Genomic DNA, 17,463 nt, shown 5'->3' with positions numbered 1-17,463 from the left:
CGAATTGAGTACATCGCATTCTCGGAAAATTTGCTCCGTTTCATATTAGGCATTTCATAGAGTTTTATAAATGAAAATGTGTACGCAATTTCATGTAGAATAAAACTAAAAATATTTGAAGGTTGTAGCTTTTCTAATTTCCGAAATAATTGCATATAAAAAAAAAATTTATAAAAAAATTTCTACATTTGGTAAACTTTAACTCGTCCGAAATGGTCGAAAACTGCAATTGTAAGCTAATGCTCTTACAGTATCGTAATATTCCATCATTTAACTTCATCTTGAAACAAATTCGAAGTCTCTATAACAATATTTAGATTTATGGTGAATTTAAAAAAAATATATTTTTTTACGTCCGCGCATTACGAATTCATGCATCATTTTGTGATATTTTCTGTGTGTTGCTTTTATCGTTTTACAATGTGTTATATACCAAAAAGATCGCAATTTAGTTTAAATTACAACGAAAAAAAAAGTAACTTGTTACCTTTAACCATTTTGCGCACAGCGCGATTTGAATACAATTATATATGAAATTTCGTTTTTGCGCTATCATATATCGCATTATTTATATATGATAATGATAAGTTTTATCATTTCTGATGGTTGCATACTAATCTTCAGGCAATGACAAAAACGGAGCCAAAAATGAACTCTTAATCTTCAAAACTAAGCGCGCTGTGATTTTTTGAAAAAAAATTTCTGCTTCTGCGCTCACTCCAAACCGGCCCAGGCATTCGGGAGAGGTTTTGATTTTTACCGCTTCGGCGTTTAAGGGTTAATGGTGGTTTTAGCTTATCAGTACCCCATTGATAACGGAACCCCCTTCAATAACCGGGTGTGATGGTAATTGCTTCATAGCAAAGAAAGATAAAGGAAAGGAAAACATCTTCGAGAAGTTCTGCAACAAGGAGGCTTTTACACCAGTGTTGGAGGCGCCTGTTCTGGAATCGTTGGGGGTGTTGTGGAGCGCAACACGCGCCTAAGTGTTGGGAGAAACGCAGCGAAATATGATGCAATATTCCGTCGAGAGTCTTTTAAGAAGTTCTAGTAATCTCAGGAGCCAGTGACATTCGCCGTAGGCTACGCCCCCAGGATGCCGTATAAATATGACGGACGAAGCAGAGATCGTTAGAGAGATCACCAGTTAGTCACAGAGAGATATCCTCAGTAAGAGCCACAGATCAGATTATCAGTGAGAGATCAGCAGCAGCTGAGATCATTCGAGAGAGATAAGAGAAAAAAGGAACCAACGAAGGATCAGAAGAAAAGTTGCTCCAGAGTTGGTTGGATACTGGTCTAATCGTCTTCAGGAGTGGACGACCAAGTTATCCCAACGTTGAGCAGACTTCAAAGAATATGTCCTGCTAGAGGTTTTGGGGAGTTTCTGACTTTCAAGTATCAAGAGTAGACTTTATTTTTTGCAATACGGAGTCAAGAGGACGTCTGCAATCACCGCTTTCCTTTTGTGAAGCCATCGCTTCGAGTCGCTAAACTACGCAGCAAGTATTTGAATTACCTCACTGTTCCCCCAGTTCATGCAGTGTAAGAATTTGCCTTTTTATGTAAATAGGAGATACCATTCTGCATTTATCTATGTTAGTAAGCTTGTAAATAAACCTTTGTTGTGTTAGTGTTTCTTTCTATATTCGTATCCCCAGTTTCAACTGTTGGTGTTAAAATATTTTTTTTTTTATTTATTTCATATCGAACCTGAAGCGGACCTCTCTCAGAGGCCATAACACCGGGGACTGCCTGTATTTTGATTTTGTCAGCTAATAATGCTCATTTAAGTCAAGTGTTTCTTGAGAGGAGTGGAAATACTTGCATATTCATACTGTGGTACTGATATATAGTAACATTTATGCTACTACTGATCTCTTAATTTATCTACCACATATATTTATGAATATGTATATTTTATGATTTTATGACACTTTTATTTCATTACTAATTCAACTGTGTATAATTTAAGCACTTCATTCAAAGGTCATATACAAGAATTCTGATTGCTGTCTTGCAAAGTCAACCTTTCTCTGGGCTATGTAAAAAATAACCTTTGGCCCTTATGATGCATGGAAAATTTTCAATACTTACCTCATGAAAAAAAAAAAAAAAAAAAAAAAAAAAAAAAAAAAAAAAAAAAAAAAAAAAAAAAAAAAAAAAAAAAAAAAAAAAAACTGACACCAGGGAATACAATAAACCTATATATCACCATAATGTATAATACAAAAACAAACTTACTTTGGAACAACATATTACCTACATCCTTATTTAGATCAAGGGCACTTTGCACATGCATTGTAAAGTATCTAATGATTAAAGATCAGACCCATTATCTATAGTGTTTATAACTAAATTCACACATTTTTGTCAACATGCATCAAGATAAGATAATGGAATTTTATAACCAAAATGAACAGAGGAACTAACCTTGAAGCTGGTAAAAATAAGTCTCCCTCCAATTCTGAATTATGACATATGTGGCAACATTTGCATTCATCAGACCTTTTGGGCACCAGTTCAAAATTTAGGTTTTCCTCTAGACACCCTTTCTGATCCCCTTGTAAAAGTGTCTGATTATTTTTCTTTGCCTCTTCTGCCGATGGCCGAATAGCTGATGGTGGATTCATATCTACAATGGCTCTGTGATCTTTGCTTGAGTCTGTGGGTTCCAATATCAGCGGCTGAGCATGGTCTGGTATACTGTTTGAAGAAATGTTCATTACAGCTTGACCACTGGAACTTTCCTCTGGATTTTCAGTGACCATTAATGAATGAGAATTTTGCGCCTTATCCTTAACCATAAAACTTGAAATCATCTCATCACCTTCATCACCAGGGGGTTGTTGAGAACAACTGGATATGTTACAACTTGGACTTAGTTGCAGGCTATTTAAACATGCAGGGGTACTACTTTCTTGCTCCCTTTCAACAATAGAGGATTCACTATCTATTGTTAGATTTCTAGAGGACATGCGGCCTTCATGAGTATCTGACATTCTCTTTTTAAATGAAGTTAACAAGCTTTTCACTGAACTAAGGGCATCAGCTGCTACTATATCAAACAGACTCTGATTTGCTGATGGAGCACTGGTTGACTGACACTCCAACTTGGCAAGTGGAGAATGACTAAAACTATGGTCATTAGAGTTTTCAAACTCCATTTGAATATCTTCCAGTCCCTCTTCTGACTGAGAAGAATTTTCAGCATCTGATTTGCTTGCATCATCTAAATTATATTTATCTTTTCTGCTTGGAATACTTCCCATCAAAACAGGGGATCCTTGTAATGAAAGAGAGTTCTTGGCAGGCAGTATACCAGATTGCAGATGATCATCATTTATGACAGATGATGAAATGACCAAATCTGGTGTGTCCACAATAGAATCAAGTGCAGTTTTGTCTTCTACACTTAAATGAGATAATGGATTTGTGTTAGAAATATGTAAAAACAATTCATCCTCTTCAACTGGTAAAGATATTGAAAGAGGATTTACATCTCTTTCAATACATGGTGAGGAATGAGAAAGATTATTTCCTTCTTGACAATTCCTAGTATTTATAGAATTGGGATGAAGTCCTGGACTACTAGCACAGGACATCCTCTTAGACGAATGTTCATCTTCATCATCTATATCATGTGATCTTTTATTATTTGAATTTGGAGATGCTTCCTGAGAATTTTTCTTGCATATGTTTTGCCCTACATCGTTATCCTCTGACAGAACATCAGCATCCCAGTTAGAATCTTGATTGTCACCAAAAAATGACTGGAACATTGGACTGGATAAATTAGAGGTTTTATTCACTTCACTGGGTGACACAACAAGGACAGATTTTCTTCTAGAAACATTGATCTGTCCCTTTTCTTGTGCTACAGGGTTCATACTTCTTTTATTATTTACAGGACCAACAAAACCTAAAGAATCTGATAATCCAAAACACAAACTCTTTCTTCGAGGGACTTCATTTCTGCTTAACAAGTCCAATATCTCACTGGCAGGAGATGTATTGCTCTTAAAACAATCCCTTGCTTTTTCACCAACTGTCTTAGAAGATCCTGTAACAAATGCAGAATTAGTGTAAATAGCTTTCAAAACCTTTGATTTAATACTTAGTTAAGAAAACAGTATACATTCAATTTAGGGAAGATTTACAGGTTCAGGAATAATGCAAGTGGTACTATTATATATTGCTTACAATTCCCCTAGCTCTGTTGGGGTGAAAGTGTGTTCAGCTAATATCTTCACCCCATGAAAAACATCAAGTAGATTCTGAAGTAGATTATGAATATATTGTCATAATATGCTAGCAATTAACAAGAACAACAGAGTCTTAGGTAAAAGTGAGGCCAGATTAGTACTGTATACAAGAAGAGGAAGAATACTCAATTTAGGAAGATAATATGACAATTGTTTAATAAAAAAATTGGTTTTATATATACTTACCATATAAGTTTCTACTCTATCGGTAGTTCAAAAATTGAACATTCGTGGAAGCAAGCTTTGTTTTGGTGTAGGTAATTCGTCCCGCCCACATCTGGGAAGCCAATTCATTTGTGCTTCATGTCCATGAAAGGGGAGGTGAGGGGGGGGAGGGAGAGGGGCCTTTGATCATGTAGTAGTTACTTGGTGAGTATATACATATGAAATATTATTTTATATATAAAAAAGTCACTTTTATATAAGTTACTTACCAAGTAACTACATAACTGAATCCCACATTGACAGGAGGTGGGATACATGGACATGTTCTACTCAACAACATTCAGTAAGGAGATGAATTTGAAATACAAATGTAGCTTGCATTAGTAAAATGCTTGTTGTAACCTTACCTGATGAGAGAGCTGCGACAGGAAAATACTACTACTTCTGGTTGGCACTCATCTCAACTTGGGATGCCTTCACCTCAGTGGGAAACCTTGCAGCCGAGGAGTACTCCGAAGGCTGACAAAGTATGACCGAAAAACCAAATGCCCTTGCCCTAGGCATAATAAACATAATACAACCAGAAATAATCGTTACCACACCAAAAACACCAACCATAAAAACCAATGACTGGTGGGTACTCCTGGTACATAGTATCACCAGGCTTCACAAAACTCAATGTCCTAAAACATGGTGAAGAGATAGGTAACTAGAAAAGTTACTCCTTATCCTTCGTCACCCAAGACCATGCCAGCCAAGGATCCAATATACTGCAGTTATTATATACTGTCTCCACACTGCAAAAATAATGGGAGGCAAACACTGATTTGGACTTCCAGTAAGTTGATTGAAGGACTGCCCTAATGTCATCGAGCTTTAACACTAAAAGCTCGGAGATCGCCCTCTTGAATCTTCGCGCTGGACTCATTAATAATGCTCTTTAGAAAGAAGGCCAAGCCATTCTTAGATAACGGATGTAAAGGGTTCCTCAGAGCACACCACAAATTCTGAGAGGGTCCTCTGATCCCCTTGGTTCTATCCAGGTAACACTTAAGTGCTCTAACTAGGCAAAGAACTCTCTCTTGGTCTGTTGGTCCCAGGGTATCAACCAAATTCTTGATCATAAAAGAACAAGGCCAGGGGTTGAGAGGAGTTTTGTGTCAATGAGCAGACTGCATCCCCTTGCGAAAAACCAATCATCTTACTGAGGGCATGTAATTTGCTGATCCTCTTCATTGTAGATAGAGCGATCAAAAATAATAAATTCCTGGTTAAATCCATGAGAGGAATGAAGGGGCTTGAATGGAGGGTCATAGAGCCATTTGAACACAACATCCAGATTCCAAGCAACAGGTATGGCTTTCTCTTGCTTGGAAGTGTCCCAGGACTTTATCAAATTACTTATGTCCCGATTAGAAGGCAAGTCTAAACCTCAATACCTAAAACCCGAGTTTAGCATTGATCTACATTGTCTTATGGTGGATGTACCTAAATTTTGAGAGGAACTAAGGTACAATAAGAAATCAGCAATCTGTGCTACAAAGGTCTTAGAAGATGATATGACGTGTCGTCAACACCAGGAATGAAAGACTGCCCACTTCGCCAGGTAGACATTAGTAGAGGATTAATGTCTGCACTTAGCAATCAATTCTGCGGCTCTTCTTGAAAAGCCCTTCACTTTGACAAGTTCCCTGACAGTCTGAAATCGATGAGAGTGTGGCTGCTTTAGAAGACTTCTTTTCTGAGGTAGAAGTTTGGGGGAGTCTAACAAAAGGCTGGGAAGGTCCGGGAACCAATCTCGCCGTGGCCAAAACAGGGCTACCCGAGTCACGGATCATGGACATGTTGTGGTGGGACATGAACTTGGACAGGACTTCTCTCACCATACCGAACGGAGGAAAGGCATAGGTGTTGAGGTCCAACCAGTCCTGGAGCATTGCGTCCATCGCCCATGCCTGAGGGTCCGGTATCGGAGAGCAATAGACTGGGAGGCGATGGTTCCTTGACGTTGCAAACAGGTCTACCAACAGCTTTCCCCACCTTTTCCACAGGTCAGTGCACACCTGTGGATTCAGTGTCCATTCTGATGGTAAAACTTGTTGTAGCAACTTAACTTGTCCACTAGAATGTTGCGCTTGTTCTGAATTAAGTGAGTTAAGAGTCTGGTCCCCAGCTGGTTTGCGCCCAGAGAAGGTTCTTGATTGTTAAATACAGAGAAAGACTAAGTTCCTCCCTGATTCTTGATATGTGCCAATGCAGTCACGTTGTCCACACTGACTATGACTGTCTTGTCATAAGTCTATGTCACAAAATGTTGAAGGGCCATATATATCACCTTCAGCTCTTTTACACTGAAGTGAAGTCTCTTCTCCTGTGGAGACTACATCCCCAAAACTTCCACGTTGTTTAAAAGAGCCCCAACCCAGATCTGACGAGTCCAAGTATAACATCAGTTCAGGGCTCATCAGTTTCAGTGACTACCCTACCAAAAACCTCTCTCCTGCAAGCCACCACCAAAGGTCTTCTTTGATCTCAGGAGTGAAACGGAAAATGAAGGAATCTGGGATATTTTCCTTTGCCAGCTGGCCTTTAGGAAAAATTGCTGGACTCTTGTATGAAGTCTGCCTAAAGGCATGAACTTTTCGATGGACAAGAGTGTGCCAAGCAGACTCATCCACGTGTTGGCTGGGCAAAACGGGCGAAAGATGAAGTTCCTTACTTTCAGAAGACAGGCTTGGATCCTTTTAAGGGATGGAAAAGCCCGAAAAGTCAGAGTATCAATCTCCATTCCCAAATAGAGAATCGATTGTGTTGGACATCATTGTGACTTCTGATAATTGATTAAGAGATCCAATTCTTAAGCTAGGAGAAGAGTCCTTTGCAGGTCCTCCATGTATTTTTCCTTTGATGGGAAGCGTAGTAGTCTGAGGAGAGAGATATGTAAGTGGAATGTCAGACTCACCAGAGGAGATATGGGTTGATATAAAAGAGATTGTATGTAGTACCAGCAGTAGCAGAGGTGTGTGGGAGGACAAGTGTAAGTAGCAACAGGAAAAAGAAACATGGTGGAATCAAGACGTTCAAACAACTGTGAAGAAAAAGAGTATAGCCAGAAGAAGGTGGGAAGAAGAGAAGCCAGGCGGTGAAGCAATCCCTGCAGAACACAAATCACGAACACCGCCCGAAACCACAGCACACTCAGGAACATGTCCACGCTGTTCCTTCCTTGACGGCGAAGGAAGGGCAAAGTCCTTAGCCTTCCAACGCTTAATACGCCGACGAGGCGTAGAGGGGGAAGAGGGAGAGGAAGACAGCACTAGCTTCTTATGCGCACTCTTCTCGGAAGCCGGGGGCGAAGCAACGTGTTTCCTACCAGTCCTCCCAACCGATAAGGCAGCCAACTTTACATCCAATACAGAGTCCAGCCTCTGAAGCACTGCCTGGCATATGACCTCAGACTGATGTGCCAGAGAAGGATCTGAAGACAAGGAAGGGAGATGTTGCGAACTGGGCAGCAATGATGACGTCGCGGCTTAGTGAGGCGGATTGGAGGAGGCGACTGGGAGATACGTCATCGATGAGAGTGACGTCAAAAGCGGTGGTGACGTCACGGCTTCCCCTCTGTGCGAGAGGGAAAGAGATGCCACTGGCGGAGGAATACACAAAGATGGACCCTGTGACGTCATCAACGGGGCTGACGCCGCAGCGTCACTCCGATACAAAGCGACGGCAGACACCGGCGGAGCAATACAAGATGGCCGACTGCTCCCACCCGCGGAGATGAGGCCAGGAGGAGGGGGGATGGCCTGGCTGGACCAGGAAGGGGGGGTGCGAGCCTCCACAAAATACACTAGCAACCCCCCCAAGGACGGGGTACCCCCTAGCCCAAGTGTCTTCTAAGCCGCCGCCATTTTGGACGCCTCCGACTCTGGAAGAGAAGAGAATGATGAAAAAACCTCACCCTTCTCGGGAACCGAAAAAGCTCCCGAGGAAGAGGGGGCTACATTACAAAAAATACCCTGGCAACCTCCCCGATACTTCCATCGATGATTCAATGGAAGAAAAGGAAGGAGATGCAGGGACAACGCTACTATGGGGGTTGACTACTGCGGAAGACGAAACATCAGGAATAGGAGCAAAGCCCTCCCAAGTAGGAGTGAAGACTCTCTGATATTCCCTCTTACCATAAAACTTCCTCCACTGCTCCAAAGGCCAGGCCCGGCATTCCGTACAAGGATTCGTAATTGTACAAAAATTTGAACGACACCTACTGCATGTGATGTGAGGGTCTGTCTCTGACGAAGCAAAAAAACGAGAACATGGGAACCCAGGAACTCCGGGGCACATACGCTGACGCCAAGAAGGAGCAGAAGAAGCCATAATACCAGGTAAAAACACACACACACACACACACACTAAGGGAAATGAAACAGGCAATGAACAGGGAAAAGGCCAATAGAGGAGAAAAAAGAAAACTCTCTCGCCCAGGGGGTTAAGAAAAGACTAGTGTAGATGATCGGTGTTTGACCACTCTTCACCTGATCTACGTATGCATTGCCAGATATCACAAGATTCCTTGTTTTCATCTGCTTTTTAACCGGATCCAGCTAGGCGCTAAAAATTATCCTATTGTTAAGACTGAGGGTTTGTTAGAGTATGAACAACTGTTTTTTTATGATACTTTTGTTTATTTGCTACTTTGACTATGTAGTGTAATCTATACACTTCATTCAGGGGTCATATATAGTACTGATTACTATCTAGCAAAGATAATATAATCTTTGGCCTCTAAGATGCTTGGTTAATTAACTTCCCAGGCTTACTCAAGGAAAAAATGTGACTGAAACTGGGAAATGCTATTTTGAAATTCTTTTACAAGAGGATTATTTGTACTTTTTACGCACACTTGGGAATCCATGTAATAACAAATCTATGGTCAATTTTTCTCCAAACCTTATTTATTAGTAATAACTATTTATAAATTACACAGAAAAGTAAAAATGTGTCCTAAGAATCAGGTACAAATTGGAAAACTATATATAAAGCTTTACTAAATATTACTTATAGTATTACTGATAAAAACCATATTATACAACACATTACATAACTTACCTGTGATACTGTGATGCATACTTTCACTAACTTCAGCCAGATTAGTGGCATAATTTTCACCAATATCTCTTTCTTCTCCAGTTAACTTGATAGACTCTGAGTCAGATCCAACACAAAGATTATTTTCCTGTGCTCCTACAACTAAACTGCCTTTAGGTGTAATCTTTTCATTTATCAATGCTGATGATGTTTCATTATTGGGCTTTACTGGTTCTGCAACCTGGGAACCATCTAGTGTAACTGATGAAGAATACATCTTGTCAAGCTGAGGTACTTCTGGCAACCTATTTCCCAGATATAATCTCTCTGTATTTTCACCCTGAACCAAATCACTTTGCCTCACCTCTTGCAACTTACTTGAAGTTATTTCTTTATTTATACTGATATCCCTATTGTGATCCTCTTGCTCAGTCATGTTTGGTTTTTCCTTAATCTGAGATATATTACAAGTCATTCCAGCATTAGAGATAGGCCGAGTAGGTTCATTCGTCTGAATAACTGGACAAGTCATTTCCATTGACAGATTTGGTTTTTGTGTTGTGTTCCCTTTCAGCAAAGTACAACTCAGAACATTTGGGCAAGTTACTTGCAAATCAGCTGGTACTCTATCAGTTTGGTCCGTTTTATTTAAAGTTATCATACTCATCTTCTGAGTCATACCACTGCTATTTAGAGAACCTGTCTGAATTGTTTGACAAGTGAATTCCAAATCTGCATTTAGTTTTTGAGTTAGGTCATCCTGAGCCACAGTTTTTATGAGGCAGGCCACTTGTGGCTGGATATTCATTTGAATATTTGGACAAGTACCTTCCATATCTGCAATTCCTTTCTGAGTTAGGTCCCCTTGATTCACAGTTTCACTTGGCTTTTGAGGGGGGAAATTTTTTGGTTGGGTATTCATCTGAGACACTGGACAAGTCATTTCCATATCTGCATTTAATTTTTGGGTTACGTCCTCTCGATTCAAAGATATTGTGTGGCAGGTTACCTCTTTGTTTGCTCTTGGCTTTTGATTTATGACACATTTTGGCTGGGTATTCATTTGAGCAGCTGGATAAGTCATTTCCATATCTGAAGTTACTTTCTGAGTTAGGTCCTCTTGGTTTACAGTCACTTTATGGCACGTTATCTCCATATCATCACATGGTTTTTGATGGGGGAAATATTTTGGTTGGGTATTCATCTGAGAAACTGGACAAGTTATTTCCATATCTGATGTTACTTTCTGAGTTAGGTCCTCTCGATTGCAGGTTACTTCATCTCTATCAGGTTTTTTATTCAAGACAGTTTCTGACTGCATTGAGGAGGCTGGACAAGTCATTTCCATATTTGATGTTACTTTTTGAGTTAGGTCCTCTCGATTCAAAACTATTGTGCGGCAGGTTACCTCATCTCTATGAGGTTTTTTATTCATGACAGTTTTTGGCTGTATTGAAGAGGCTGGACAAGTCATTTCCATATCTGAAGTTACTTTCTGAGTTAGGTCCTCTCGATTCACAGTTATTGTGTGGCATGTTATCTCCATATCTTCGCTTGGCCTTTGATGTAGGACATTTTTTGGTTGAGTATTAATCCGAGAAACTGGACAAGTCATTTCCATATCTGATGTTACTTTCTGAGTTAGGTCCTCTCGATTCAAAACTATTGTGTGGCAGGTTACCTCATCTCTATCAAGTTTTTTATTCATAACAGTTTTTGGCTGTATTGAAGAGGCTGGACAAGTCATTTCCATATCTGAAGTTACTTTCTGAGTTAGGTCCTCTCGATTTACAGTTAATGCGCAGCATGTTATCTCCATATCATCCCTTGGCTTTTGATGTAGGACATTTTTTGGTTGAGTATTAATCTGAGAAACTGGACAAGTCATTCCCATATCTGCAGTTGCTTTCTGAGTTAGGTCCTCTCGATTCAAAACTATTGTGTGGCAGGTTACCTCATCTCTATCAATTTTCTTATTCATAACAGTTTTTGGCTGTATTGAAGAGGCTGGATAAGTCATTTCCATATCTGAAGTTACTTTCTGAGTTAGGTCCTCTCGATTCACAGTTACTGTGTGGCATGTTATCTCCATATCTTCACTTGGCTTTTGATGTAGGACATTTTTTGGTTGAGTATTAATCTGAGAAACTGGACAAGTCATTTCCATATCTGCAGTTGCTTTCTGAGTTAGGTCCTCTCGATTCAATACTATTGTGTGGCAGGTTACCTCATCTCTATCAATTTTCTTATTCATAACAGTTTTTGGCTGTATTGAAGAGGCTGGATAAGTCATTTCCATATCTGAAGTTACTTTCTGAGTTAGGTCCTCTCGATTTACAGTTAATGCGCAGCATGTTATCTCCATATCATCCCTTGGCTTTAGACAGGGGATATTTTTTGGTTGGGTGTTCATTTGAGAAAGTGGGCAAGTCATTTCCATATCTACAGTTACTTTCTGAGTTAAGTCCTCTCGATTCAAAACTATTGTGTGACAGGTTACCTCATCGCTATCAGGTATTTTATTCATGACAATTTTTGGTTGGATGTTCATTTGGGAAGCTGGAAGAGTCATTTCCATATCTGTAGTTACTTTCTGAGTTAAATCTTCCCGTGTTAAAGTTATTATATTCATTGTTTGCGATCTGTCACGTGCGTGCCAATTAGCACTTTGGATTGCCGGGTATGTCATTTCCATATCTGCAGTTAACTTCTGAGTTATTTCTTGATTCACTGCTCCTGTGTTGGATGTCATTTTCTTATCTACATTTTGCTTTTGAGTTACTACACATTTTGAGTGAGTAGCCATCTCGCTGGCAGGACAAGTTATTTCCATATCTGTGGTTATTCTCTGAGTCGAGGCTTCTTGATTTAAAGTAGTCTTTTGAGACATAAGCCTTTCATGCTGCCTTGAAGTTTGAAGAGTTGTACATGTCATTTCCATATCAGCAGTTATTCTCTGTGTACAATCCCGGTTCAACTTCACATCACCTTTGTAAACAGTACTCATCTGACCAGCTGCACAGGTCATTTCCATGTCTGTTTTTATCCTCTTAGTAAGGTCCTCTTGATTTTGATAGAGTTGATTTTCCATTTCAGTCATTTTACTTTTGTGCAATGTTGCCACTGGATTATCAGGGAAAGTAATATCCATGTTAGCACTTACTTTCTCAGTCAGGTCATTCACCATTTCATTTCCATCAACTGGATTCAACCCAACACATTGGCTGACTGCAAAGGTCATTTCCATGTCATTGCATGTGCCCTGCGTCAGATTACCCTCTATCACTGTTTGTCTAGTATGGCCAATAATTTTGTTGTCAGCATTTTCTTCTTGATTCAGATCAACCTTTTCTGATATTTGATCTGTTTTTACACATGGAGTGGTCTTTGTTTGTTCAGTAAAAGTTGCTCCCATGCAAGACATTTTCATTTCTGATATCATCTTCTGAGCCATTTCATCATGAAACAATGCATCCATAAAACTATCATCACTAGAAGATGTGAGAAACCTTCCAGATTGAGCAGCAACTTTTTGATTACCATAATTATCTACCTTTACAGATTTCTTGGCATTATCTTGTGCACCTGTCAAATAGAAGAGTAAATAATTAAATCACAAATTTATATTATATTAATCAAACAATACTATAAAACATCAAATCAAAGTTACATTTAGAAATGTCATTCATGAAGAAGTGTTACACAAAATTACTGCATTGGCAAGGTTTCAGTTAAGATAGTCTCAAATATGGAGTAACCAAGCATGACATTTTTATAATAAAGCTTTGCATATATTATACTAACCAAGTAATTACATAGCTAAAAGTTTCTACCTATGGCAGTCTAAAAATTCCGCTCACTTTCCAGGTCTGATCATAAGAATTACATGATCAGAGACTTCCCCCTCTACTTAGTAAGTATATAAAAATTTTTATTCTATGTATTATAAAAATGAAGTTTTCATAGTAAAACTAATATTGTAATACTTACCTGAACACCTGAATAAGCCCTGGTCACTGACCAGTCCGAACTATATCCTTACATATTTACCCACTAAAGTGGGTAATTTTAACTGTCATCATTACCAACGCTGCACGTAAAATCTAGTCAAATGAGTTAGCTATGTTACCGTTGGCAACACTGCTGCAAATATCGGCCACCACAGGCTTGTCCCCTCAATTGAATCTTTCACTATCAAATTGAAGTGGGAAGGAGGGTGGGAATCATTCAGGTGTTCAGGTGAGTATTACAATATTAGTTTTACTATGAAAATTTCATATTGCAACACACTCCCTGAACACCTGAATTAGCCCGATTAACAAAATTTAATGGAGGTGGGATCAATCTAATTCAGCCCGACCTGTCCACAGAGCATACACAGGTAGCTCATAATCAACCTACCATGTATAAATGTATGTATCCTCATCAAATTAACTCAGTAGGCGAGTATGTTTGCAAAGAAAGTACTTCAATGTCAGTGTTGAGTCTAAGGTGCCTTCTGAGTCCGAAGTATGTTCCATGTGATAATCCATACTTCTTATTCATGGAGGTAAAAACAATTCTCCTTACCTGGTCATCCAACTCAGTAGGTGAAGATGCTTGCAGAGGAAGTACCTTACCGTCAGTGTCAAGTCCAAGGTACCGCATGAGTCTGAAGAACCTCCCATGTGGTATTCTATACCTCTCATGTATGGAGGAGAAACGATGAACCTCCCATGTGGCTATCTAGCCTCTCATGTATGGAGGGGAAACAGTGAACCTCCCATGTGGCTATCTAGCCTCTCATGTATGGAGGAACCTCCCATGTGGCTAGCTAGCCTTTCATGTATGGAGGCAAAGTTGTGTTTGCAGGACCTCACTACTGCTCCCTGATGCAAATGACTTGTGCTGATGAAGTTGTAGTTATTCCAACATGACCATCGGGATCTGCCTAACCTTAAGGGCCTAAAGGAACAATACACTCAGTCTAAGCTTGATCAACAGAAACAATCGAGTTCATTTATACTATCACTAACTACCTAAACTAGCTATAAAACTAGGTTACTGCAACGACAGGATAATGTGTAACCTTTCTCTGAAGAAACCTGAAAATCCCTAAGGTAGAATGTGAAAAATCCACACAGACTCTCAAATAACTGCCTACAAGATTGCAGACCGAAAATTCCTCCCGAAAGCTGAAGGGTATCCATCCGCAATACTTTGCGCCCTTGGACACAAAGCCCCAAATAGAAAGCTCTGAAAGCAATGAAGAACCAGTTGCAAGAAGAAACTGACTGCACTTTGGAAAAAAGGAACGAGGTGGGTACCTAGGGGAAACCAAATACACCTAGGGGAAACTAAATAAGATTTCCGGACGAGGTAAAAGTTCCTCAGTACGTGACAAAAAAGAAAACTTTGAGCTCGAACCAGACAGTATGACGACGACAACACGAAATTGACCATTGAGGAGACATCTTGTTTCTAAAAGACCGTTGCCAAGCGCAAGAGGCACACTCAACAGAACCCTCTTATGGATGTCCGAAAAGTCCTGAGGCAGATGATTTAACAAGAAGTAGGCCTCCTCTCCTTGACAAGAACATAGTACAGCCAGCCGAAATGTTAGTCTGTTATGCGAACCCCATTGAAACCTAAGTGAAGAGGTTGTCAAACAGTCCAGGTACTGAGAAACACCCCTCAACTCTCACAACATCCACATAAGACGATGATAAATTCCTGAACAAGTCATACTCGAACGTACACTAACCAAGACGATGACATAACCTTGAGCTAGTCTCTCTCGTCTGCGAAAACCCCGCACCAGCCAGTGACTATGACATGACATCTGGCAGACTACAATGGTCGAAAAACGCGATCGTCCTAATGCCGGTTACACCAATAGTAACTAGGACGGAAGTCTGGAGCTGAACCTACATTGATCAAGTGAGGGGAGGAAGTACTCCCTGAAACCCAAGAAAGAAGGCTGAACCCACATTGAACACCTTGAAGGATTAATGGAACTATTCACAGGAAAAGGTTGAGAAAGAAGCAGGAGAGAAACAAGGAAGAAGCCACACTCGGAGTAACCACCTGAGCACCTAATGCCGACGTTGTGCCGGTGGAGAAAACCAACTTGTGCCGCATGCACCAAGGGTGCCTCTAAGACAGGCTACGAACTGCGGAACCAATGGGAACCGAAGAAGGAAGTTACCAGCTACCCTGTCGAAAGGAGGACATGGACACGTTATTAACCCTTTAACGCTGATTGGACGTATGGTACGTTGATATAAAAGTATTTTTTTTAAATTCGCGGAAAAATAGTTATAGACCTACTAGACGAACACTTTTGAATCACGCGCCTTGGGGGATGCTGGGAGCTCACGGATCAAGGCGCTGTTTTGTTTACTATCGTTACTCAGGTGTGCAAGCGCGAATTTCTTTCTTCTCGCACTAAAACGTATCAGTGACACATCTCAGAAATTATTTCGTCACTTTGACATAATTTTTGCACCACTTTATATTAGCCTTTACATGGTGTATTATATAAGAAAATGTGCGCAATTTCATGTAGAATACAACAAAAAAACTCATGGTTGTAGCTTTTATCATTTTGAAATATTTTCATATAAATAATGATAAGTGCCAAAATTTCAACCTTCGGTCAACTTTGACTACCGAAATGGTCGAAAAACGCAATTGTAAGCTAAAACTCTTATATTCTAGTAATATTCAATCATTTACCTTCATTTTGCAACAAATTGGAAGTCTTTAGCACAATATTTCGATTTATGGTGAATTTATGAAAAAAACTTTTTCCTTGCGTCCACACGGTAACTCTTCCGAAAAAATCATAAATTTTTTTGTCCGATTGTCGTAATGTTTGTACCATTTTAAATTAGCTGTTACCTAAAGTTTTATATATGGAAATGTGCGCATTTTCATGTAGAATACAACAAAAACAGCCCATGGTTGTAGCTTTTACCAGTTTTGAAATATTTTTATATAAATAATGATAAGTGCCAAAATTTCAACCTTCGGTCAACTTCGACTTGACTGAAATGGTCGAAAACAGCAATTCTAAGCTAAAACTCTTACAATCAATACTCAATCATTTACCTTCATATTGCAACAAATTAGAAGTCTCTAGCACAATATTTTGATTTATGGTGAATTTTAGAAAAAACCTTTTTCCTTACGTCCACGCGGTAACTCTTCCGAAAAAATCATAAATTTTTTTGTCCGATTGTCGTAATGTTTGTACCATTTTAAATTAGCTGTTACCTAAAGTTTTATATATGGAAATGTGCGCAATTTCATGTAGAACACAACAATAAAACAACCCATGGTTGTAGCTTTGATCAGTTTTGAAATATTTTCATATAAATAATGATAAGTGCCAAAATTTCAACCTTCGGTCAACTTTGACTTGACTGAAATGGTCGAAAACAGCAATTTTAAGCTAAAACTCTTACATTCTAGTAATACTCAATCATTTACCTTCATTTTGCAACAAATTAGATTTATGGTGAATTTTAGAAAAAAACTTTTTCCTTACGTCCGCACAGTAACTCTTCCGAAAAATTCATAAATTTTTTCGTCCGATTGTCGTAATGTTTGCAACGTTTAAAATTAGCTGTTACATAAAGTTTCATATATGAAAATGTGCGCAATTTCATGTAGAATACAACAAATAAACAACCCATGGTTGTAGCTTTTATCAATTTTGAAATATTTTCATATAAATAACAATAAATAGAAAAAATTTGACCTTCGGTCAACTTTAACTCGACCGAAATGGTCGAAAACTGCAATTGTAAGCTACAACACTTACAGTCTAGTAATATTCAATCAATTGCTTTCATTTTGCAACAAACGGGAAGTCTCTAGCACAATACTTTGATTTATGGTGAATTTTTGAAAAATAATATTGTTATGATACAATAAAGTTTGTTCATACTTACCTGGC

The 17,463-nt window shown here is 39.2% G+C and overlaps 1 protein-coding gene across 3 annotated transcripts in view; it reads right to left on the bottom strand.

Moving 5' to 3' along the window:
* LOC135198441 (uncharacterized) overlaps window positions 1-17,463 on the bottom strand; it is a 211,625-nt gene that overhangs the window by 57,416 nt on the left and 136,746 nt on the right. For all 3 annotated transcript variants that reach the window (XM_064225992.1, XM_064226011.1, XM_064226002.1), the window contains 2 exons: window positions 9,543-13,106; window positions 2,434-4,063 (listed from right to left, as the gene is read on the bottom strand). In XM_064225992.1, coding sequence (XP_064082062.1) covers window positions 2,434-4,063; window positions 9,543-13,106 — 5,194 coding nt within the window. The remainder of the gene's footprint in view (window positions 1-2,433; window positions 4,064-9,542; window positions 13,107-17,463) is intronic.

Source organism: Macrobrachium nipponense, chromosome 23 (assembly GCF_015104395.2).
Source record: "Macrobrachium nipponense isolate FS-2020 chromosome 23, ASM1510439v2, whole genome shotgun sequence".
NCBI lineage: Eukaryota > Metazoa > Arthropoda > Malacostraca > Decapoda > Palaemonidae > Macrobrachium > Macrobrachium nipponense.
This window is presented reverse-complemented; position numbering and strand designations above follow the sequence as displayed.